At 46.5% G+C, this 26500-nt stretch overlaps 1 protein-coding gene across 4 annotated transcripts in view; it reads right to left on the bottom strand.

The window, feature by feature from the left end:
• Positions 1-26500, bottom strand: part of coro2ba (coronin, actin binding protein, 2Ba) — a 95853-nt gene that overhangs the window by 25670 nt on the left and 43683 nt on the right. For 3 of the 4 annotated variants that reach the window (XM_052500837.1, XM_052500836.1, XM_052500839.1), the window contains one exon: positions 12096-12296. In XM_052500837.1, coding sequence (XP_052356797.1) covers positions 12096-12296 — 201 coding nt within the window. Of the gene's footprint in view, positions 1-12095; positions 12297-16202; positions 16491-26500 lie in introns of those variants that run through there. The other variant, XM_052500840.1, reaches the window with a different exon arrangement.

Raw genomic sequence — 26500 nt, 5'->3', positions numbered from 1 at the left:
ATTTTCAGACAGGTGTTGTGGAGGGATTGTGTATCAAACAGGTGGTTGTTTAGTTTTTCTTCTTAGCCAGCTTAACCGTTAGATGACATTACCTTAGTCAATAACCAGAATGAATGTTGACTGAATTATTTTGTTTTCTGCTTTTGAACAAAAGACAGGACCTGTTCCAACAGAAGGCTATTTTAATTCTACATTCTTAACTAACTCTTCTTTTTCTTCTTTTATTTCACCTTTATTTAACCAGGTAGGCTAGTTGAGAACAAGTTCTCATTTGCAACTGCGACCTGGCCAAGATAAAGCATAGCAGTGTGAACAGACAACACAGAGTTACACATGGAGTAAACAATTAACAAGTCAATAACACAGTAGAAAAAAAAGAGAGTCTATATACATTGTGTGCAAAAGGCATGAGGAGGTAGGCGAATAATTACAATTTTGCAGATTAACACTGGAGTGATAAATGATCAGATGGTCATGTACAGGTAGAGATATTGGTGTGCAAAAGAGCAGAAAGGTAAATAAATAAAAACAGTATGGGGATGAGGTAGGTAAAACTGGGTGGGCTATTTACCGATAGAGTATGTACAGCTGCAGCGATCGGTTAGCTGCTCAGATAGCAGATGTTTGAAGTTGGTGAGGGAGATAAAAGTCTCCAACTTCAGCGATTTTTGCAATTCGTTCTTCTTTGAAAAGATATAGTAGCTTTTTGTAAATTCAGATACCCAGATATTTATAAGCGTGGACACGATCAATGAGGGCACCGTCCAAAGTAGGTATGCATTAATCATCAGATACATTTTTACATGATTTGGAAAATAACATACACTTGTTTTTATCTGCATTAAGTAACCATTTCAGTTCAACAAAAGCGTTCTGCAGGGCAATAAAGACAGATTAAAGCTCTGATAGAGTCTAGTCAGCTGTGGGGGCAATAACATGCACCACAGTGTCATCTGCATTCAGGTGACAATATTGTTAATGTAAATAGTGAAAAAACAGGACCGAGAATCAATCCCTGTGGGACTCTATGTTAAATCCAGAAAACCTGATTTAACACCATCAGTAAACACACACTGTATTCTGTCCTTTAACATAGTTTCAAACCAGCCTGGTCATGATCAATTGATGAAAGCCTTTGAATAAGTAATGTGCAATCCACAGTGTTGAAGGCTTTAGACAGGTCAACAACAAACAAAAGGTCTGCACAATGTGTTTTCTCATCCAAACATTAAAGACATCATTTAAAACCAATGAAGTATCAGAGATGGTGCTATGACCTGGTCTGGAACCTGACTAGTGTACATTTAGAATACATTTCATTGTTATAAAATATCTAAAGTGAGTATTTACCAAGGATTCTAGAATCTTTGCTGGGCAATAGAGTTTGGAAATGGAACTATATTATTTGAAGGGGGAGTATATGAGCCGCCTTTCAGACCCTGTGGATGGTACTTAGAAATAAATTTAGGGTTAAAAATATGTGTTGGAGATGCAATCAGACGAGCAGAAAGCTGCTTCGAGGAGGGCTGCGAAAGTAGCCCAAGTAGCATGGGAAAGTAGCCCAAGTAACATGGGAAAGTAGCCCAAGTAGCATGGGAAAGTAGCCCAAGTAGCATGGGAAAGTAGCCCAAGTAACATGGGAAAGTAGCCCAAGTAACATGGGAAAGTAGCCCAAGTAACATGGGAAAGTAGCCCAAGTAGCATGGGAAAGTAGCCCAAGTAGCATGGGAAAGTAGCCCAAGTAGAATGGGAAAGTAGCCCAAGTAGCATGGGAAAGTAGCCCAAGTAGCATGGGAAAGTAGCCCAAGTCTTACACCGAAACACATGAGCCAATTATGAGGCAATCGAACAGATAAAAGCCACGAGCTCAGCCAGATGAATGACAACACAGTAAACTGAATGACTCTGGATACCCATGACAAAAGAGCCATTGATGCCTGATCCAAGTGAAAGCTGGAGAATGCTTTGAGACCATGACAGGGACAGGGTGGGGCATTCTAGGTAGTGTAGTATAACTTGGCATGAGGTGGAAAGAGAGGGACCATGACAGGGACAGGGTGGGACACTCTAGGTAGTGTAGTATAACTTGGCATGAGGTGGAAAGAGAGGGACCATGACAGGGACAGGGTGGGGCATTCTAGGTAGTGTAGTATAACTTGGCATGAGGTGGAAAGAGAGGGACCATGACAGGGACAGGGTGGGGCATTCTAGGTAGTGTAGTATAACTTGGCATGAGGTGGAAAGAGAGGGACCATGACAGGGACAGGGTGGGGCATTCTAGGTAGTGTAGTATAACTTGGCATGAGGTGGAAAGAGAGGGACCATGACAGGGACAGGGTGGGGCATTCTAGGTAGTGTAGTATAACTTGGCATGAGGTGGAAAGAGAGGGACCATGACAGGGACAGGTGGGGCATTCTAGGTAGTGTAGTATAACTTGGCATGAGGTGGAAAGAGAGGGACCATGACAGGGACAGGGTGGGGCATTCTAGGTAGTGTAGTATAACTTGGCATGAGGTGGAAAGAGAGGGACCATGACAGGGACAGGGTGGGACACTCTAGGTAGTGTAGTATAACTTGGCATGAGGTGGAAAGAGAGGGACCATGACAGGGACAGGGTGGGACACTCTAGGTAGTGTAGTATAACTTGGCATGAGGTGGAAAGAGAGGGACCGTGGCAATAAAGAATGGAAGCAGAGCGGTATTGTTCACAGCTTGTCCCATCAAAGACTATCGTTGGTGGAAGTGCCAAAACAACTAACGGCAATGAGAAATCCCTCATAACTGCCAATTTGGTATTAATACGGTGTATCTGCAACATTTTAATGGAGTGGCTTTCATATTTCACCATATTTCACTTGGTGAAAATGCAGAAACTGATGTATCTATGCCTTCTTCTCTCCTATTCAATAAATAGCTGTCAAATACTAGAGCAGAAAATTCCCCACAGTGGTTTTCCATTATAGTGTGTGTCCCACCCTTTTCATTCCTATAACTGCTTTTCCTAATTAGAATATTGGTTCTGCATCTCTGCAGTATTTTTACACCCTGTACCAGCTGCAGATCTCCTTCTTGTACCCTGGATTGGACTCTATTCCACTACTTCAAATGAAACAACATTGGCAGGGTATCCTAGTGGTTAGAGTGTTGGGCTAGTAACCACAAGGTTGCAAGTTCAAATCCTCTGAGCTGACAAGGTACAAATCTGTTGTTCTACCACTGAACAAGGCAGTTAACCCACTGTTCCTAGGCCCTAATTGATATTAACAATTTGTTCTTAATGTTTTGTCGTGCGATCGATAAACTTACACAAACGTTTGGATTGCTTTCGCTGTAAAGTATCATTTCAAAATCTGACACAACAGGTGGATTAACAAAAGGCTAAACTGTGTTTTCCTATATTGCACTTGTGATTTCATGAATATAAATATTTGTAGTAATATTTATTGAATGTAGCGCTATGCAGCGGTTGTTGATGACACTTATCCCGATAGGGGGATTGCAGCCATAACAGGTTAACAAATTGACAGACTTTCAGCTTCAAGAGAAGGGAAGTACATGTTGAGTTCCCTGACAAACTACTGATGACTGGTTGAAGGAAACTGATAAGAATAGTGTCAGCTGTATTGTTAAAGTAAAGTGGAGTCTTTGATATTATTGACCATAACCTTTTGAAAAATAAAAAAATCACACTACAATTGAAAAGTTTGGAGTCACTCAGAAATGTCCACGTTTTCCATGAAAACATGCATGAAATAAGTTGCAAAACGAATAGGAAATATAGTCAAGATGTTGACAAGGTTACTGTTCCTAGGCCCTGATTGAAATTAAGAAATTGTTCTTAACTGACTTGCCTGGTAAAATAAAAACCATCAATGGGGGAAATGTAAAATGTAACTGCTTCAGTTGATTGGAGCATAGTGCTTTCCACACCACACATAGTGCTTTCCACACCACACATAGTGCTTGTCACACCACACATAGTGCTTTCCACACCACACATAGTGCTTTCCACACCACACATAGTGCTTTCCACACCACACATAGTGCTTTCCACACCACACATAGTGCTTTCCACACCACACATAGTGCTTGTCACACCACACATAGTGCTTTCCACACCACACATAGTGCTTTCCACACCACACATAGTGCTTTCCACACCACACATAGTGCTTTCCACACCACACATAGTGCTTTCCACACCACACACATAGTGCTTTCCACACCACACATAGTCTTTCACACCACACATAGTGCTTGTCACACCACACATAGTGCTTTCCACACCACACATAGTGCTTTCCACACCACACATAGTGCTTGTCACACCACACATAGTGCTTTCACACCACACATAGTGCTTTCCACACCACACATAGTGCTTTCCACACCACACATAGTGCTTTCCACACCACACATAGTGCTTTCCACACCACACATAGTGCTTGTCCACACCACACATAGTGCTTGTCACACCACACATAGTGCTTTCCACCACCACATAGTGCTTTCCACACCACACATAGTGCTTGTCCACACCACACATAGTGCTTTCCACACCACACATAGTGCTTTCCACACCACACATAGTGCTTTCCACACCACACATAGTGCTTTCCACACCACACATAGTGCTTTCCACCACCACACACACATAGTGCTTTCCACACCACACATAGTGCTTTCCACACCTTTCCACACATAGTGCTTTCCACACCACACATAGTGCTTTCCACACCACACATAGTGCTTAGTGCTTGTCACACCACACATAGTGCTTGTCACACCACACATAGTGCTTTCCACACCACACATAGTGCTTTCCACACCACACATAGTGCTTTCCACACCACACATAGTGCTTGTCACACCACACATAGTGCTTTCCACACCACACATAGTGCTTTCCACACCACACATAGTGCTTTCCACACCACACACATAGTGCTTTCCACACCACACATAGTGCTTTCCACACCACACATAGTGCTTTCCACACCACACATAGTGCTTTCCACACCACACATAGTGCTTGTCACACACCACACATAGTGCTTTCACACCACACATAGTGCTTTCCACACCACACATAGTGCTTGTCACACCACACATAGTGCTTTCCACACCACACATAGTGCTTGTCACACCACACATAGTGCTTGTCACACCACACATAGTGCTTTCACACCACACATAGTGCTTTCCACACCACACATAGTGCTTTCCACACCACACATAGTGCTTTCCACACCACACATAGTGCTTTCCACCACACCACACATAGTGCTTTCCACACCACACATAGTGCTTGTCACACCACACATAGTGCTTTCCACACCACACATAGTGCTTTCCACACCACACATAGTGCTTTCACACCACACATAGTGCTTGTCACACCACACATAGTGCTTTCCACACCACACATAGTGCTTGTCACACCACACATAGTGCTTGTGCTTGTCACACCACACATAGTGCTTGTCACACCACACATAGTGCTTGTCACACCACACATAGTGCTTAGTGCTCACACCACCACACATAGTGCTTTCCACACCACACATAGTGCTTTCCACACCACACATAGTGCACACCACACATAGTGCTTTCCACACCACACATAGTGCTTTCCACACCACACATAGTGCTTTCCACACCACACATAGTGCTTTCCACACCACACATAGTGCTTGTCACACCACACATAGTGCTTTCCACACCACACATAGTGCTTTCCACACCACACATAGTGCTTGTCACACCACACATAGTGCTTTCCACACCACACATAGTGCTTGTCACACCACACATAGTGCTTTCCACACCACACATAGTGCTTTCCACACCACACATAGTGCTTGTCACACCACACATAGTGCTTGTCACACCACACATAGTGCTTTCCACACCACACATAGTGCTTTCACACCACACATAGTGCTTGTCACACCACACATAGTGCTTTCCACACCACACACATAGTGCTTTCCACACCACACATAGTGCTTGTCTTTCCACACACACACACATAGTGCTTTCCACACCACACATAGTGCTTTCCACACCACACATAGTGCTTTCACACCACACATAGTGCTTTCCACACCACACATAGTGCTTTCCACACCACACATAGTGCTTTCCACACCACACATAGTGCTTTCCACACCACACATAGTGCTTTCCACACCACACATAGTGCTTTCCACACCACACATAGTGCTTGTCACACCACACATAGTGCTTTCCACACCACACATAGTGCTTTCCACACCACACATAGTGCTTTCCACACCACACATAGTGCTTTCCACACCACACATAGTGCTTTCCACACCACACATAGTGCTTTCCACACCACACATAGTGCTTTCCACACCACACATAGTGCTTTCCACACCACACATAGTGCTTTCCACACCACACATAGTGCTTGTCACACCACACATAGTGCTTTCCACACCACACATAGTGCTTTCCACACCACACATAGTGCTTGTCACACCACACATAGTGCTTTCCACACCACACATAGTGCTTGTCACACCACACATAGTGCTTTCCACACCACACATAGTGCTTTCACACCACACATAGTGCTTTCCACACCACACATAGTGCTTTCCACACCACACATAGTGCTTGTCACACCACACATAGTGCTTTCCACACCACACATAGTGCTTGCACACACACACACATAGTGCTTTCCACACCACACATAGTGCTTTCCACCACCACACATAGTGCTTTCCACACCACACATAGTGCTTTCCACACCACACATAGTGCTTTCCACACCACACATAGTGCTTTCCACACCACACATAGTGCTTGCCACACCACACATAGTGCTTTCCACACCACACATAGTGCTTTCCACACCACACATAGTGCTTGTCACACCACACATAGTGCTTTCCACACCACACATAGTGCTTTCCACACCACACATAGTGCTTTCCACACCACACATAGTGCTTTCCACACCACACATAGTGCTTGTCACACCACACATAGTGCTTTGCTTGCTCACACCACACATAGTGCTTTCCACACCACACATAGTGCTTGTCACACCACACATAGTGCTTTCCACACCACACATAGTGCTTGTGCTTTCCACACCACACATAGTGCTTTCCACACCACACATAGTGCTTGTCACACCACACATAGTGCTTTCCACACCACACATAGTGCTTGTCACACCACACATAGTGCTTGTCACACCACACATAGTGCTTTCCACACCACACATAGTGCTTTCCACACCACACATAGTGCTTTCCACACCACACATAGTGCTTTCCACACCACACATAGTGCTTTCCACACCACACATAGTGCTTTCCACACCACACATAGTGCTTTCCACACCACACATAGTGCTTTCCACACCACACATAGTGCTTGTCACACCACACATAGTGCTTGTCCACACCACACATAGTGCTTTCCACACCACACATAGTGCTTTCACACCACACATAGTGCTTTCCACACCACACATAGTGCTTTCCACACCACACATAGTGCTTTCCACACCACACATAGTGCTTTCACACCACACATAGTGCTTGTCACACCACACATAGTGCTTGTCACACACACATAGTGCTTGTCACACCACACATAGTGCTTGTCACACCACACATAGTGCTTGTCACACCACACATAGTGCTTGTCACACCACACATAGTGCTTGTCACACCACACATAGTGCTTGTCACACCACACATAGTGCTTGTCACACCACACATAGTGCTTGTCACACCACACATAGTGCTTGTCACACCACACATAGTGCTTGTCACACCACACATAGTGCTTGTCACACCACACATAGTGCTTGTCACACCACACATAGTGCTTTCCACACCACACATAGTGCTTTCCACACCACACATAGTGCTTGTCACACCACACATAGTGCTTTCCACACCACACATAGTGCTTGTCCACACACACATATAGTGCTTGTCACACCACACATAGTGCTTGTCACACCACACATAGTGCTTGTCACACCACACATAGTGCTTGTCACACCACACATAGTGCTTGTCACACCACACATAGTGCTTGTCACACCACACATAGTGCTTGTCACACCACACATAGTGCTTGCCACACCACATAGTGCACACCACAGTGCTTGCCACACCACACATAGTGCTTGCCACACCACACATAGTGCTTGCCACACCACACATAGTGCTTGTCACACACATAGTGCTTGTCACACATAGTGCTTGCCACACCACACATAGTGCTTGCCACACCACACATAGTGCTTGCCACACCACACATAGTGCTTGCCACACCACACATAGTGCTTGCCACACCACACATAGTGCTTGCCACACCACACATAGTGCTTGCCACACCACACATAGTGCTTGCCACACCACACATAGTGCTTGCCACACCACACATAGTGCTTGCCACACCACACATAGTGCTTGCCACACCACACATAGTGCTTGCCACACCACACATAGTGCTTGCCACACCACACACACATAGTGCTTGCCACACCACACATAGTGCTTGCCACACCACACATAGTGCTAGTGCTTGCACACCACACATAGTGCTTGCCACACCACACATAGTGCTTGTCACACCACACATAGTGCTTGCCACACCACACATAGTGCTTGCCACACCACACATAGTGCTTGCCACACCACACATAGTGCTTGCCACACCACACATAGTGCTTGCCACACCACACATAGTGCTTGCCACACCACACATAGTGCTTGCCACACCAAAGCTGGGCTTTAAGTCACTCATGGAACATATACTGTATGTTAACAGAAAGTTGCTTTGGATAACAGCATCTTGCTGAATTACCATATCAAGACCTGAACTCTCTGCCCTCTGGTAACAGTATGATTTTGCCTGCACTCTGGATAAAAGGCTTTGCAGCCAGAAGCAGTGGAAGTTTCTTGGCAAAGTCTGTCTTGAGGAGACAGGACTCAGTAAATAGTAGTTGGTCTTTTATATCCCAGGGTGCAGATGGGTTTCATACTAAACAATGAGTGACATCATCTGTATACCCTGACAACAACTGATGTTACTCTAGAAAACATATTTGTCCATTTAGATCAATAGGATTGGTGTTGATGAGTGATTTGTGATTTAGAGCCATTTGGCCTAATAAGAGTTTTGATTGGTCTGAAAGAGAGGATGTGATTGAGACCCATCATCTACTTAAACGATGAAGCCAGAGAGGCCGGTGTTGGGAGGATATATTGGCACGGGTGTTGTTAGGCCAGAGATGAAGTCGAGGGCCGCCAAACCGTGTCAATATATCCTCCAAACTCCTGCTTCAAGGGCATTATCACATTTATACAACGGGTTACCAACATATTCAAACAATTATTGACATATTTTCATAAAAATATATTTTTAATTAATTTATTCATACCATTTCATCCTTCCACGAGATATATCCCCAACACAAATCTAGGGTTGGTTCCCAAGCTGGCTGGTCTTTCATTCTATCGGTTCGGTTGCCAGAGACGCGACCCAGTAGTTAGGTATTTTTGTTCTAAATCTATGGACACGACACCAGTCGTTTGTTCTAAATGTTCTGTTGCCATGATGGCTGGCAACGTTCTTATCCATTGCTTGCTAGCTAGCCAACTTTGGCTAACACAGTCGCATCAAACAGTGTAGCCAGAATAACAACAAAGTAGCTGCATTTGCGTTTGTTTAAGCTGTTTTCTTGTGATTTATTTTGGGATACAACCATAACAATGAGCTAATGATGTGAGATATCGCCTCGCATAGAACATTTGCTCTCTCACCAGGGCACTGTTCACAATCACTTCAAACTGAAGCTGGATTTACAGAAAACTAGCTGCATTTCGTGTTTTTCTATTGACATTTGTTCGTATATATGCATCAACATTTGTCTGATTTCGACTGGCTAAGGAAAGCTGCCAGCCTGTCTGTCTCGTCCCGACTCCTGACACGTTCACTACCATGGGACAGCTGGAGATCAAAATTCTATATTGAAACAATGTTGTAAATGTCAGAGAGACAGACAGCAAGGTTATTACAGATCTCTGCTGTTGAAAACCAAATGCTCGTCTAAAAGACATGGGAGATAATGTCTAGATGTTTTTATAGTGGAGATCAAGTTTATAACTTCCCTGCCTGGGCAGATGAGACAGTGGATTGGACAGATGAGACAGTGGATTGGACAGATGAGACAGTGGATTGGACAGATGAGACAGTGGATTGGACAGATGAGACAGGGGATTGGGCAGATGAGACAGTGGATTGGGCAGATGAGACAGTGGATTGGACAGATGAGACAGTGGATTGGACAGATGAGACAGTGGATTGGACAGATGAGACAGTGGATTGGACAGATGAGACAGTGGATTGGACAGATGAGACAGTGGATTGGACAGATGAGACAGTGGATTGGACAGATGAGACAGTGGATTGGACAGATGAGACAGTGGATTGGACAGATGAGACAGTGGATTGGACAGATGAGACAGTGGATTGGACAGATGAGACAGTGGATTGGACAGATGAGACAGTGGATTGGACAGATGAGACAGTGGATTGGACAGATGAGACAGTGGATTGGACAGTGGATTGGACAGATGAGACAGTGGATTGGGACAGATGAGACAGTGGATTGGACAGATGAGACAGTGGATTGGACAGATGAGACAGTGGATTGGACAGATGAGACAGTGGATTGGACAGATGAGACAGTGGATTGGACAGATGAGACAGTGGATTGGGCAGATGAGACAGTGGATTGGACAGATGAGACAGTGGATTGGACAGATGAGACAGTGGATTGGACAGATGAGACAGTGGATTGGACAGATGAGACAGTGGATTGGACAGATGAGACAGTGGATTGGACAGATGAGACAGTGGATTGGAGATGAGACAGATGAGACAGTGGATTGGACAGATGAGACAGTGGATTGGACAGATGAGACAGTGGACAGTGGATTGGACAGATGAGACAGTGGATTGGGCAGATGAGACAGTGGATTGGACAGATGAGACAGTGGATTGGGCAGATGAGACAGTGGATTGGGCAGATGAGACAGTGGATTGGACAGATGAGACAGTGGATTGGGCAGATGAGACAGTGGATTGGGCAGATGAGACAGGGGATTGTCCAGATGAGACAGGGGATTGTCCAGATGAGACAGTGGATTGGACAGATGAGACAGTGGATTGGACAGATGAGACAGTGGATTGGGCAGATGAGACAGTGGATTGGGCAGATGAGACAGGGGATTGTCCAGATGAGACAGTGGATTGTCCAGTCAGATGGAACAGAGTAAATAGGCATTTTAACATCATAGATTCAGCCGGTGGTAGTTACTGGAATAGACACTGGCTGGAATGCGGTTTTAACCAATCAGCATCCAGGATTAGACCCACCCGGTGTATAAGGAGACAATCACACAACACAGTATTATCCTAACTCCATGTTAAACCTAAAGGTGAGTGTTCAAAGCTCTCCAGAAAAGGTTTGCTTTGTAGAACAGTAAAACATAAATGTCATACATCATCCAAATGTATTTCCAGTAATCATTGGAATCATTAATGAAAACCAGACTCCTCTTCAGGTAAAATCAACATTTTCCCTCCACAGTCCATACTTTTAAGGTCTTTGAAAGCTACACATTTTCCATTACAACAATGTCCTTCAGGATATTTAAGTGCAAATCTGGCGTACCATTGTTAGCTACAATGTTGGATTTGGTATCTGGTTGGGGAGTATGGGGTTGGCACTGGTCTTTACAGGGTTAGGCTTAGGGTTGGCACTGGTCTTTACAGGGTTATATTAGGAGTCAATCACACCGCACCACATGTGTGGTGATCGTTGTTACGTAAAATGGCTGCCGTGGCACCACCCAAATGGGCGCTACACATTGGTGGTGGAAGGGGTGAAACAATGTCATGTGCTTTGACTTTGAGAAAAGGACAACCTAAAGTGCAAAAATACAAATCATTCTCAGAGTAGATGTTTCAGAGAGATATGCAGCCCAGAGAACGTAATGCCTCACTGTTGGCCTGCTGCCATGGTTACCTGGGAGACAGGGATAACGATAAAGGACCCTCCACCGGAACTCTCCGTGACGATGGCCAGGAACTTGGCATTGACGGCACAGAAGTGGTTGTCATGGACGTTCTTGGTGATGGGAATGCCGTCAAAGCAGTGCTCCCGGTTGGCCACTTTGCCGTAGACGTTTCGAAACTTGGAGCTTCGGTATGTCGGACGCCATGACATCTGATGGAGAAGAGATGGAGAGATATTAAGGAGGGAAGTTCAGAAAGGAGTTTCTGCAATACCAGCACTGGGCTGTATTGAAGGCACCAGTTAGTTGCTGTTTTATCATGTTGAATGTGCTGACATGGTGGTTTTCTGGTTACTGTATATGCTGGTCCATGTGAGCAGAAGACCAGCTGTTTAGTTGACAGGTTAGTGGGCATTCATGGTTAATAGCTTAGATCAACCGGCTGGTTGAACATAATTGGATTATTTTAGATTTAGGGAAAAAACACAAAATGATCATACCACATTAGAGTATTAAAGGAAAACGCCACCAAAAAAGTATATTTTGTTATTTTGGTCCATTGTTAAAATAGTCCCAAAATGTTTTGATTGTCAACAATCAACTTTCAAAATATAGAAATCATCTCTGTGTGATGCAGTTTGTATCATATGATGCAAAACACGTCATCATATGTGTATTTCATCATCATTTCTGTATTTTGAAAGTTTTATATCTTGAAAAATTGATTGCTGACAAGCAAAACATTTTGGGATTATGTCAACAATGGACTAATGAAACAAATACCAAAATATTGTTTTGGGGTGGAATTCTCCTTTAACTTTGAGATTGCTGTTCCAAAATCCCCAGAGAAACCCCCATTAGTAAAGACAGTAAAGAGGAGTGTTGCTTTCTTCAAAATCCCCAGAGAAACCCCCATTAGTAAAGACAGTAAAGAGGAGTGTTGCTGTTCCAAAATCCCCAGAGAAACCCCCATTAGTAAAGACAGTAAAGAGGAGTGTTGCTGGTCCAAAATCCCCAGAGAAACCCCCATTAGTAAAGACAGTAAAGAGGAGTGTTGCTGGTCCAAAATCCCCAGAGAAACCCCCATTAGTAAAGACAGTAAAGAGGAGTGTTGCTGGTCCAAAATCCCCAGAGAAACCCCCATTAGTAAAGACAGTAAAGAGGAGTGTTGCTGGTCCAAAATCCCCAGAGAAACCCCCATTAGTAAAGACAGTAAAGAGGAGTGTTGCTGGTCCAAAATCCCCAGAGAAACCCCCATTAGTAAAGACAGTAAAGAGGAGTGTTGCTGTTCCAAAATCCCTTCTGTCCACCCCTATAGTTCAGAGGAATTGTGTCAGTGCTGTCATGGCAATTCAAATCCCATGTTAGTCAGAGTGTGAAATGTTTGCAGTGTGGCAAACGTTCAACGCCACAAGAAAATATTTCACATAAAATAGCAAGTAAGTAAATAAAGGTAGACAAGAGCAGTCCCTCACAAGTGATTTGAGTCTGAAATCAGCAACTACGAACAAGGAGGCGGCTCCATGAAAGGATTCCTTTGTGACACATATGTCCTGAACTTGGACCCATGAAACCTTGCAAAACAGTAAGCCAGCCACTTCACTTCCCAGCGAGGGGAAGTGGTCGACTCCATCATAAAAACACTCAAACCACTACTTTTGTTCGTCGTTACCCACAAGCATGTACTGACCGAATTGTTGCCTTGCAGCGTGAGATACAACTATCTTCTGGGTCACACTTGACCTAATCACAGGTGTAGAGCTGGATGGCCCTTAGACACTGATCCAAGGACAGTTATGAGGTTTGTCCCACTAACGATCGATGATACATCAGGGAGGGTGAATAGATCCTAGGTGTGGTGAAGGGGAACGCCTGCTTGCAGACAGCGACAGGTAGCCTAGTGGTTAGAGCGTTGGGCCAGTAACTGAAAGATTGCTGGATCGAATCCCTGAGCTGACAAGATAAAAATCTGTTGTTCTGCCCCTAAACAAGGCAGTTAACCCACTGGTAGGCTGTCATTGTAAATAATCATTTGTTCTTAACTGAAAAAAAACAGACAGGAAGTTCTTCTGGAAAGGAGATTTACGACACTGTCAGATCTGTGACAAGATGACATCACCACAGCCACAATTCAGCATTGTTCTGGGGTGGGAACAGTGCTGTGTGCAAATAGAGATGTCCCTGTTTCCATGCAGGGACTGCAGTCTACATCTGGTCTTCAGCTGGTGGAGACCAAGCAGTGCACACAATCCAGTTAGCACATCCCCCCCACACGCAGACCAGTAATCACTCTCACCCATCCCACCCACAGGCAGACCAGTAATCCTTCTCACCCATCCCACCCACAGGCAGACCAGTAATCCCTCTCACCCATTCCACCCACAGGCAGACCAGTAATCACTCTCACCCACAGGCAGACCAGTAATCCCTCTCACCCATTCCACCCACAGGCAGACCAGTAATCAATCTCACCCATCCCACCCACGGGCAGACCAGTAATCACTCTCACCCATCCCACCCACGGGCAGACCAGTAATCACTCTCACCCATCCCACCCACAGGCAGACCAGTAATCAATCTCATCCATCCCACCCACAGGCAGACCAGTAATCACTCTCACCCACAGGCAGCCCAGTAATCACTCTCACCCATCCCACCCACAGGCAGCCCAGTAATCACTCTCACCCATCCCACCCATGGGCAGATCAGTAATCACTCTCACCCATCCCACCCACAGGCAGCCCAGTAATCACTCTCACCCACAGGCAGCCCAGTAATCACTCTCACCCATCCCACCCACAGGCAGCCCAGTAATCACTCTCACCCACAGGCAGCCCAGTAATCACTCTCACCCATCCCACCCATGGGCAGATCAGTAATCACTCTCACCCATCCCACCCACAGGCAGCCCAGTAATCACTCTCACCCATCCCACCCATGGGCAGATCAGTAATAATAAATAATATATGCCATTTAGCAGACGCTTTTATCCAAAGCGACTTACAGTCATGTGTGCATACATTCTACGTATGGGTGGTCCCGGGAATCGAACCCACTACCCTGGCGTTACAAGCGCCATGCTCTACCAACTGAGCTACAGAAGGACCATAATCACTCTCACCCATCCCACCCATGGGCAAATCAGTAATCACTCTCACCCATCCCACCCACCGACAGACCCACAGGCAGACCAGTAATCACTCTCACCCATCCCACCCACCGACAGACCCACAGGCAGACCAGTAATCACTCTCACCCATCCCACCCACAGGCAGGCCAGTAATCACTCTGTCGTGGAGGTGAAGGAGTGTGGTGAGGCATTGATATAGCTGGAGCTCGACATGTCCACAGACAGCCGCTGTCACAGCACTTTTTGTATGTAGATTCTCACCTCTGAGTTCTGTGGGAGTAACGAAATGGTACTCATTCCACTCACTGCACATCTCAATTCCTTTCCTTCCTCGTTTACCCCCCATCTTCCTCTCAAAAAGCAGAGTTAAAGAAGCTACCCCTAGAATGACTCTGAGCATAATGCTTAGCTTGTTAAAGTATTGATGTGAAACAGCAGAACAGCAGGAAGAGGCCTCAGGGCAGCAGAGAAAGAGCACTGGCATTGAGTTCTCACCACAAGGACACTCATTAATTTGTCACCAGTGGATGGCACGCGGGACTGCGTACGTTGCTCTCTGTCTCTCACTGACAGCGCCGTGAGACTAAAGCATGGTGTCTCTCAGCTCCAGTCATGGCAGGGCGTCCCCGTGCTAGCCATAGCCTACACCTAACTCGTCACCATCTAACTGTTTATGTGATCCATCCATCTCATAACCCCAGGAGATGGTTATGACAGCCTTCACAGGACAGGAAATACCCCCCAACTCTCTCTCACAGCACACGCACACACACACACACACACGCACACACACACACACACACACACACACACACACACACACACACACACACACACACACACACACACACACACACACACACACACACACACACACACACACACACACACACACACACACACACACACACACACACACACACAGCCATCCATAGTATATCTGAATTACTCTCCAAAGACAGTCCTCTCAGTGAAAACAATATCTTACCTTAGTGCTGTGTAGAGTAGTGACACTATGTCAGGCCCTCTCAAATTACAACCCCGCCCCTTTCCTCCCTTTTATAGACCAGCTGCAGTCTGACAGTTTCTCCGAGCTTCTCGATGATACATCCAGTCAACCGGCCTACTATGCTCCGCTCACTCTCATCTGTTTCTCCCCTCTTCTTACCCCGTCTCTCCTCTTTCTCCCTTCAAGTCCTGTCCTCCTCCTATGAGCTACCCCTCCCTCTCTCCTGCTCCCTCTCAGCCCCAGACCAGACAGCTGCATGCAGCCCCGGAGCAGCAGTTAACGCTGCCTCTATCCCTCTCACTGCTCTGTACTCCTCTAGATGTGGGCTGCACCACTCACTCTCCCTCTCCCTCTCCCTCTCCTCTCTCCCTCTCTCTCTCTCTCTCTCTCTCTCTCTCTCTCTCTCTCTCTCTCTCTCTCTCTCTCTCTCTCTCTCTCTCTCTCTCTCTCTCTCTCTCTCTCTCTCTCTCTTCTCTTGCTCTCTCTCCCTCCCTCTCTATATACATCCATCTATCTCTCTCTCGCTGTGTCTCATTGTGCCAGCCCTATCACTAGCTGGGACTGTAGATAGCTGTTGATAACTATTGAAAGACGTTCTTGGTATTGAATACTTCATACTCTCTTGTTTGCAAATAGAGAGGTTGACGACTATACAGAGTATAAATGTTTCCCTACACCTGTTTCCCTACACCTGTTTCCCTACACCTGTTTCCCTACACCTGTTTCCCTACACCTGTTTCCCTACACATGTTTCCCTATGCCTGTTTCCCTACACCTGTTTCCCTACACCTGTTTCCCTACACCTGTTTCCCTACACATGTTTCCCTGTTTCCCTACACATGTTTCCCTACACCTGTTTCCCTACACCTGTTTCCCTATGCCTGTTTCCCTATGCCTGTTTCCCTACACATGTTTCCCTACACCTGTTTCCCTACACCTGTTTCCCTACACATGTTTCCCTACACCTGTTTCCCTACACATGTTTCCCTACACATGTTTCCCTACACATGTTTCCCTACACCTGTTTCCCTACACCTGTTTCCCTACACCTGTTTCCCTACATGTTCCCTATGCCTGTTTCCCTACACATGTTTCCTGTTTCCCTATGCCTGTTTCCCTACATGTTTCCCTACACATGTTTCCCATGTTTCCCTACACCATGTTTCCCTACACATGTTTCCCTACACATGTTTCCCATGTTTCCCTGTTTCCCTACCATGTTTCCCTACACATGTTTCCCTATGTTTCCCTACACATGTGTTTCCCTACCATGTTTCCCTACCATGTTTCACCTACACATGTTTCCCTACACCCTACACATGTTTCCCTACACCTGTTTCCCTACACATGTTTCCCTACACATGTTTCCCTACACATGTTTCCCTACACATGTTTCCCTACACATGTTTCCCTACACATGTTTCCCTACACATGTTTCCCTATGTTTCCCTACACATGTTTCCCTACACATGTTTCCCTACACATGTTTCCCTACATGTTTCCCTACACATGTTTCCCTACACATGTTTCCCTACACATGTTTCCCTACACATGTTTCCCTACACATGTTTCCCTACACATGTTTCCCTACACATGTTTCCCTACACATGTTTCCCTACACATGTTTCCCTACACATGTTTCCCTACACATGTTTCCCTACACATGTTTCCCTATGCCTGTTTCCCTACACATGCCTACATGTTTCCCATGTTTCCCTACCCTACACATGTTTCCCTACACATGTTTCCCTACCTGTTTCCCTACACATGTTTCCCTACACATGTTTCCTGTTTCCCTACACATGTTTCCCTCACATGTTTCCCTACACATGTTTCCCTACACATGTTTCCCTACACATGTTTCCCTACACATGTTTCCCTACACCTGTTTCCCTATGTTTCCCTACATGTTTCCCTACACATGTTTCCCTACACATGTTTCCCTACACATGTTTCCCTATGCCTGTTTCCCTACACATGTTTCCCTATACCTGTTTCCCTACACATGTTTCCCTACACATGTTTCCCTATGCCTGTTTCCCTACACATGTTTCCCTATGCCTGTTTCCCTACACATGTTTCCCTACACATGTTTCCCTACACATGTTTCCCTACACATGTTTCCCTACACATGTTTCCCTACACATGTTTCCCTACACATGTTTCCCTACACATGTTTCCCTACACATGTTTCCCTACACATGTTTCCCTACACCTGTTTCCTACCTGTTTCCCTACACATGTTTCCCTATGTTTCCCTACACATGTTTCCCTATGCCTGTTTCCCTACACATGTTTCCCTACACATGTTTCCCTACACATGTTTCCCTACACATGTTTCCCTACACATGTTTCCCTACACATGTTTCCCTACACATGTTTCCCTACACATGTTTCCCTATGCCTGTTTCCCTACACATGTTTCCCTACACATGTTTCCCTACACATGTTTCCCTACACATGTTTCCCTACACATGTTTCCCTATGCCTGTTTCCCTACACATGTTTCCCTACACATGTTTCCCTACACATGTTTCCCTACACATGTTTCCCACATGTTTCCCTACACATGTTTCCCTACACATGTTTCCCTACACATGTTTCCCTACACATGTTTCCCTACACATGTTTCCCTATGCCTGTTTCCCTACACATGTTTCCCTACACATGTTTCCCTATGCCTGTTTCCCTACACATGTTTCCCTACACATGTTTCCCTACACATGTTTCCCTACACATGTTTCCCTACACATGTTTCCCTGTTTCCCTACACCCTATGTTTCCCTACACATGTTTCCCTACACATGTTTCCCTACACATGTTTCCTACACATGCCTACACATGTTTCCCTACACATGTTTCCCTATGCCTGTTTCCCTACACATGTTTCCCTACACATGTTTCCCACATGTTTCCCTACACATGTTTCCTACACATGTTTCCCTACACATGTTTCCCTACACATGTTTCCCCTGTTTCCCTACCTGTTTCCCTACACATGTTTCCCTATGTTTCCTGTTTCCCTACACATGTTTCCCTGTTTCACATGTTTCCCTCCTGTTTCCCTACACATGTTTCCCTACCTGTTTCCCTATGTTTTCCCTACACCTGTTTCCCTACACCTGTTTCCCTACACCTGTTTCCCTACACCTGTTTCCCTACACATGTTTCCCTATGCCTGTTTCCCTACACATGTTTCCCTATGCCTGTTTCCCTACACATGTTTCCCTATGCCTGTTTCCCTACACATGTTTCCCTACACATGTTTATGCCTGTTTCCCTACACATGTTTCCCTACCATGTTTCCCTATGCCTGTTTCCCTACATGTTTCATGCCTGTTTCCCCTATGCCTGTTTTCAATGTTTCCCTATGCCTGTTTCCCTACATGCTTCGCTAATCAATGTTTCCCTATGCCTGTTATGTGAAACATCTGTGATAAGTACTGTCGTTCCAAACATCTCAACTGTAGCGGCTTTCACAAAAGCCCATGTTTTCCTTCCAGGAGATTACTCTGATTGGGATTTAGTGAAAATAGTCAGGAGGTAAGTTTGGGTCTGTACACAGTAAAAGGTCATTGCTGGGCAGAGAGAGCGTGAGAGAGAGTGTGCGAGAGAGAGACAGAGAGAGAGAAAGAGAGAGAGAGTGAGATAGAGAGTGTGTATAGTGTGTTTTTGTTGCATTTGTGTGTCTTTTCTCTCCTGCCCTAACGCCTGAGCGGAGCTGAAAGACAGCTTGGACCCAGCAGCCCCTGGTCTCCCATCCCCCGCCTCATTGGAATCATAAGACCCTCCTGGCTGTTACCCAGAACCCCCTGTAGCTCCATCCCTCTCTCTGCCCCTCCCCTCACTCCCTTCCTCTCCTTTTCTTCTCCTCCCTCCTTCTTCATCCCTGCTCTCCTCACAGGCCTTTACAACCCTCTTTCCCATACTGAAGGTCCCCCATTTGATAATGTGCATTCTTCCCAGTCTGACATCAAATAAAATGAAATTCTATTGGTCACATACACATATTTAGCAGATGTTATTGGTCAACAAAGTACTGTAATAAAGAGTACATAGTCATTAAATAAAACAGATTACTGTAATAAAGAATATCTAGCCATTAAATATAACGGAGAACTGTAATATAGAGTACCTAGTCATTAAATACAACATATTACTGTAATACAGAGTACCTAGTGATTAAATACAACAGATTACTCTAATTCAGAGTACCTAGTCATTAAATACAACAGATTACTCTAATGCAGAGCACCTAGTCATTAAATACAACATATTACTGTAATACAGAGTACCAAGTCATTAAATACAACAGATTACTCTAATACAGAGTACCTAGTCATTAAATACAACAGATTACTCTAATGCAGAGTACCTAGTGATTAAATACAACAGATCCAAATGGAGATTTAGATGATATCTCTGACAAGATGGATGAATTATCTTTCCACTAGCATGCCTGTGTGATTTTGTCGCTATTCCTCAACTGGTTGCCATGTACTCTGGACTCTGGACAACAGAAAAATATTGTGTGCAGTATCCATGTACAATACAATCCATGCTTGTGGTTGATTTAATTTATGAATACTATATATATACTACTATATTTACTCAAAAACCCTATCTGTCCCAGACTGTATTCTCTTGGTATGTTAGCCTCCAGTCAAATGGCTCTGATGTCTGAGACCTTTGATCATGGGTGTGTATTGAATGTATGGCCTCAGGTCCAACACCTCGTGGCGCCTGGCCTCTACAGGGCCATTTTGTGGACAGGGCCATTTTGTGGACGTGACACCTGGCCTCTTTTGTGGATGTGACAGGGCCATTTTGTGGATGTGACACCTGGCCTGACACCCTGGCCTCTCAGGACCATTTTGTGGACGTGACACCTGGCCTCTCAGGACCATTTTGTGGACACCTGGCCTCTCAGGACATTTTGTGGATGTGACACCTGGCCTCTCAGGACCATTTTGTGGACGTGACACCTGGCCTCTCAGGGCCATTTTGTGGATGTGACACCTGGCCTGGACATTTTGTGGATGTGACACCTGGCCTCTCAGGGCCATTTTGGACCATTTTGTGGACGTGACACCTGGCCTCTCAGGACCATTTTGTGGATGTGACACCTGGCCTCTCAGGGCCATTTTGTGGATGTGACACCTGGCCTCTCAGATTTTGTGGACCTGGCCTCTCAGGACCATTTTGTGGATGTGACACCTGGCCTCTCAGGACCATTTTGTGGATCTTGACACCTGGCCTCTCAGGACCATTTTGTGGACGTGACACCTGGCCTCTCAGGGCCATTTTGTGGATGTGACACCTGGCCTCTCAGGACCATTTTGTGGATGTGACACCTGGCCTCTCAGGGCCATTTTGTGGATGTGACACCTGGCCTCTCAGGGCCATTTTGTGGATGTGACACCTGGCTCTCAGGACCTTTTGTGGATGTGAGGCCTCTCAGGGCCATTTTGTGGATGTGTGGCCTCTCAGTGGGGGGGAGTGACACCTTGGTCTGTTTGAGGGGAGGTGTGCGTGGGGAGCAGATCTTGGTCTGTTTGAGGGGAGGTGTGCGTGGGGGAGCAGATCTTGGTCTGTTTGAGGGGAGGTGTGAGGACCATGGTGGATGTGACAGATCTTGGTCTGTTTGGGGGAGCAGATCTTGGTCTGTTTGAGGGGAGGTGTGCGTGGGGGAGCAGATCTTGGTCTGTTTGAGCGTGGGGGATCTTGGTCTGTTTGAGGGGAGGTGTGCGTGGGGGGAGCAGATCTTGGTCTGTTTGAGGAGGTGTGTTTGAGGGGAGGTGTGCGTGGGGAGCAGATCTTGGTCTGTTTGAGGGGAGGTGTGCGTGGGGGAGCAGATCTTGGTCTGTTTGAGGGGAGGTGTGCGTGGGGAGCAGATCTTGGTCTGTTTGAGGGGAGGTGTGCGTGGGGGAGCAGATCTTGGTCTGTTTGAGGGGAGGTGTGGTGGGGGCAGGGTCTGTTTGAGGAGGTGTGCGTGGGGAGCAGATCTTGGTCTGTTTGAGGGGAGGTGTGCGTGGGGAGCAGATCTTGGTCTGTTTGAGGGGAGGTGTGCGTGGGGGAGCAGATCTTGGTCTGTTTGAGGGGAGGTGTGCGTGGGGGAGCAGATCTTGGTCTGTTTGAGGGGAGGTGTGGTCTGTTTGGGGGAGGTGTGCGTGGGGAGCAGATCTCTTGGTCTGTTTGAGGGGAGGTGTGCGTGGGGGAGCAGATCTTGGTCTGTTTGAGGGGAGGTGTGCGTGGGGGAGCAGATCTTGGTCTGTTTGAGGGGAGGTGTGCGTGGGGGAGCAGATCTTGGTCTGTTTGAGGGGAGGTGTGCGTGGGGGAGCAGATCTTGGTCTGTTTGAGGGGAGGTGTGCGTGGGGGAGCAGATCTTGGTCTGTTTGAGGGGAGGTGTGCGTGGGGGAGCAGATCTTGGTCTGTTTGAGGGGAGGTGTGCGTGGGGGAGCAGATCTTGGTCTGTTTGAGGGGAGGTGTGCGTGGGGGAGCAGATCTTGGTCTGTTTGAGGGGAGTGTGTGTGTGGGGGCAGATCTTGGTTTTTGAGTGATTGCCTGGGGAGCAGTGCTGTTTGAGGGGAGGTGGCGTGGGGGCTTCTCTGGTCTGTTTGAGGGGAGGTCTGTAGGGGAGATCTTGGTCTGGGTATTGGAAGACCTTGGTCTGTTTGAGGGGAGGTGTGCGTGGGGGACAGATCTTGGTCAGGGGAGGTTTTTGTCTGTTTGAGGGGAGGTTTGGGGAGCAGATGTTTATCTGTTTGAGGGGAGGTGTGCGTGGGGGAGTCTTGGTCTGTTTGAGGGGAGGTGTGCGTGGGGGAGTTTTGCCTGTTTGAGTCACTTGGTCTGTTTGAGGGGAGGTTTCAGATCCTGGTCTGTTTGAGGGGAGGTCTCTGGGGAGCAGATCCTTCCTGGGGAGGTGCGCGTGGGGAACATTAAGACGCGTGGGGGAGCAGATCTCAGAATCCCATTGGTCCTGAATCATCCCAGTAAAACCCTCAAGACTATCAGAATCCTATTGGTCCTGAATCATCCCAGTAAAACCTCAAGACTATCAGAATCCTGTTGGTCCTGAATCATCCCAGTAAAACCTCAATCTTGGTCTGTTTGATCAGAATCCTGTTGGTCCTGAATCATCCCAGTAAAACCTCAAGACTATCAGAATCCTATTGGTCCTGAATCATCCCCCTGGGTCTGTAGTAAAGACCCAGTATAGGATTCCCAAGACTATCAGAATCCTATTGAGTTCCTGAATCATCTGCCGTACAGTAAAACCTCAAGACTATCAGAATCCTATTGGTCCTGAATCATCCCAGTAAAACCTCAAGACTATCAGAATCCTATTGGTCCTGAATCATCCCAGTAAAACCTCAAGACTATCAGAATCCTATTGGTCCTGAATCATCCCAGTAAAACCTCAATACTATCAGAATCCTATTGGTCCTGAATCATCCCAGTAAAACCTCAAGACTATCAGAATCCTATTGGTCCTGAATCATCCCAGTAAACCCACAAGACTATCAGAATCCTATTGTTCCTGAATCATCCCAGTAAAACCTCAAGACTATCAGAATCCTATTGTTCCTGAATCATCCCAGTATTACCCCAACGGCTGACAGTTTCCTCCTATGACATCCCGTCATGCACGAAGGAAGTACATTTCTCCATGAAATTCCAATTCAATATTACTCAGCTGCAGTCTATGTGATATTGGCAGCTCTACTCGCCAGGTCCAAAGACTGTATGACATTTTCCAGATGCTGTCGCTTCACAATTCATCTGGAAAATTGCCACAATTCAACTGAATGGCTAAGGATGTGCTGATTAATCCTCTCTATGCCGTTGCCAATAGAGGAAGTGGGTCTGTCGGAAACCAACGAGCTAAGCGTAAAAAGAGAGAAAGAGGTCCCCCTCCCCCAGGGCTGCTGTCGCTCTCCTCACCCTGCCCGTAGAGTCGTCTTTGTGAAGCTCGCTAAGGGCTATTAGCTCTTCCTCCCTTACCCGGGCCGCATGGGTGTTTTGTCAGTTCCGATGACATTCACTCCTCGGCACATGGACTAAATATCACAGAACAGTGACATCCCGCTGGTTCTTTTGGCTGCCACCTCAATCAATGACTACATAGGGCCTTTCACATGAACTACAGATGCTGGATCATACTTTGAGCCAGTTTGCGACAGCAGGAAAATAATCCTACAGCAACAGGAAATGTGAATTATGATGTGGATTATAATTCATGGACATTTTTGTAGGGGTTGATTTTTCAAAGTGAAAATTACTACCAAAATTACTACAAGTGTTATATTTCCTGCACCGCAGGAAAATTCTCTTGCGACAGGGAGATCAAATTAAGATTGTACATCTGTAGTATCTGGTATGAATGCTGTAAATGGTGAAATGATTTGATATGGTGAGCATGACAGAGCATGACAAGGCCACAATGGGTTTATGGAAAGGTCATTTGAGCCAACACTGACAGTAGGGCTTTGAGGTCCATGGCCTTATTCTACTCAGTATGAATACTCTGTTCATATTCATCTTAGGCTGGGTCGGGGAAATACACGTGTGTCCATGCCTGCGTGCGTGTTTATCCATGGAGGGATTCTAATCAACCTCTTTGAAACATATTCATCTATCCCAAAATCCAAACACTTAATGGGATTAGCTGTTATGACCAATGATTATTTTTTACCTTTATTTAACCTGGCAAGTCAGTTTAGAACAAATTCCTATTTTCAATGACGGCCTAGGAACAGTGGGTTAACTGCCTGTTCAGGGGCAGAACGACCTTGTCAGCTCGGGGATTTGACCTTGCAACCTTCCGGTTACTTGTCCAACGCTCTAGTCCAACACTATAACCACTAGGCTACCCTGCCGCCCCGCAGTGAAATTGCCATATCAATCCCCATGACAGTATCAAGAAGCCCTCTGACCATAGTGCTACCGAGACCCATACACATGAAATATACCCCAACTGGCCTGCATATCTCCATATGACTGCTATCTTTATATAGTCACCCCACACTTGAGTATGTTATAGTTGACCCTGGTTCTGGGGGTAGACAGGACAGGAGCCAGGTCTATAGTGTTATAGTTGACCCTGGGTCTGGGGGTAGACAGGACAGGAGCCAGGTCTATAGTGTTATAGTTGACCCTGGGTCTGGGGGTAGACAGGACAGGAGCCAGGTCTGTAGTGTTATAGTTGACCCTGGGTCTGGGGGTAGACAGGACAGGAGCCAGGTCTGTAGTGTGTTATAGTTGACCCTGGGTCTGGGGGTAGACAGGACAGGAGCCAGGTCTGTAGTGTTATAGTTGACCCTGGGTCTGGGGGTAGACAGGACAGGAGCCAGGTCTGTAGTGTGTTATAGTTGACCCTGGGTCTGGGGGTAGACAGGACAGGAGCCAGGTCTGTAGTGTTATAGTTGACCCTGGGTCTGGGGGTAGACAGGACAGGAGCCAGGTCTGTAGTGTGTTATAGTTGACCCTGGGTCTGGGGGTAGACAGGACAGGAGCCAGGTCTGTAGTGTTATAGTTGACCCTGGGTCTGGGGGTAGACAGGACAGGAGCCAGGTCTGTAGTGTTATAGTTGACCCTGGGTCTGGGGGTAGACAGGACAGGAGCCAGGTCTGTAGTGTTATAGTTGACCCTGGGTCTGGGGGTAGACAGGACAGGAGCCAGGTCTGTAGGTGTTATAGTTGACCCTGGGTCTGGGGGTAGACAGGACAGGAGCCAGGTCTGTAGTGTTATAGTTGACCCTGGGCCTGGGGGTAGACAGGACAGGAGCCAGGTCTGTAGTGTGTTATAGTTGACCCTGGGTGATGGGGGTAGACAGGACAGGAGCCAGGTCTGTTAATGTAATGGCTGTTATAGTTGACCCTGGGCTCTGGGGGTGACAGGACAGGAGCCAGGTCTGTAGTGTTATAGTTGACCCTGCAGGTCTGGGGGGGCTAGACAGGACAGGAGCCAGGTCTGTAGTGTTATAGTTGACCCTGGGTCTGGGGGTAGACAGGACAGGAGCCAGGTCTGTAGTGTGTTATAGTTGACCCTGGGCCTGGGGGTAGACAGGACAGGAGCCAGGTCTGTGGGTGTTTCTGCAGCTATGTGCTGTAACTGTATGTTGTGAAGACAGAGGCACTCCTGCTGTTATGTGATGTGGCAGGCAGGAAGTGACTCAGCAATAATGGCAGCAGATGGAGCTGCTCTGGTTAATGCTAATGGCTGCTCTCAACAGGAGAGGAGAGGAAAGCCCCCACCTCCTCCACAGGCTCCCAGAA

The sequence above is a fragment of the Oncorhynchus keta genome, unplaced genomic scaffold (assembly GCF_023373465.1).
Source record: "Oncorhynchus keta strain PuntledgeMale-10-30-2019 unplaced genomic scaffold, Oket_V2 Un_contig_1202_pilon_pilon, whole genome shotgun sequence".
Lineage (NCBI taxonomy): Eukaryota > Metazoa > Chordata > Actinopteri > Salmoniformes > Salmonidae > Oncorhynchus > Oncorhynchus keta.
Note: the sequence above shows the minus strand (reverse complement) of the source record. Positions and strands in the feature narration are given on the sequence as shown.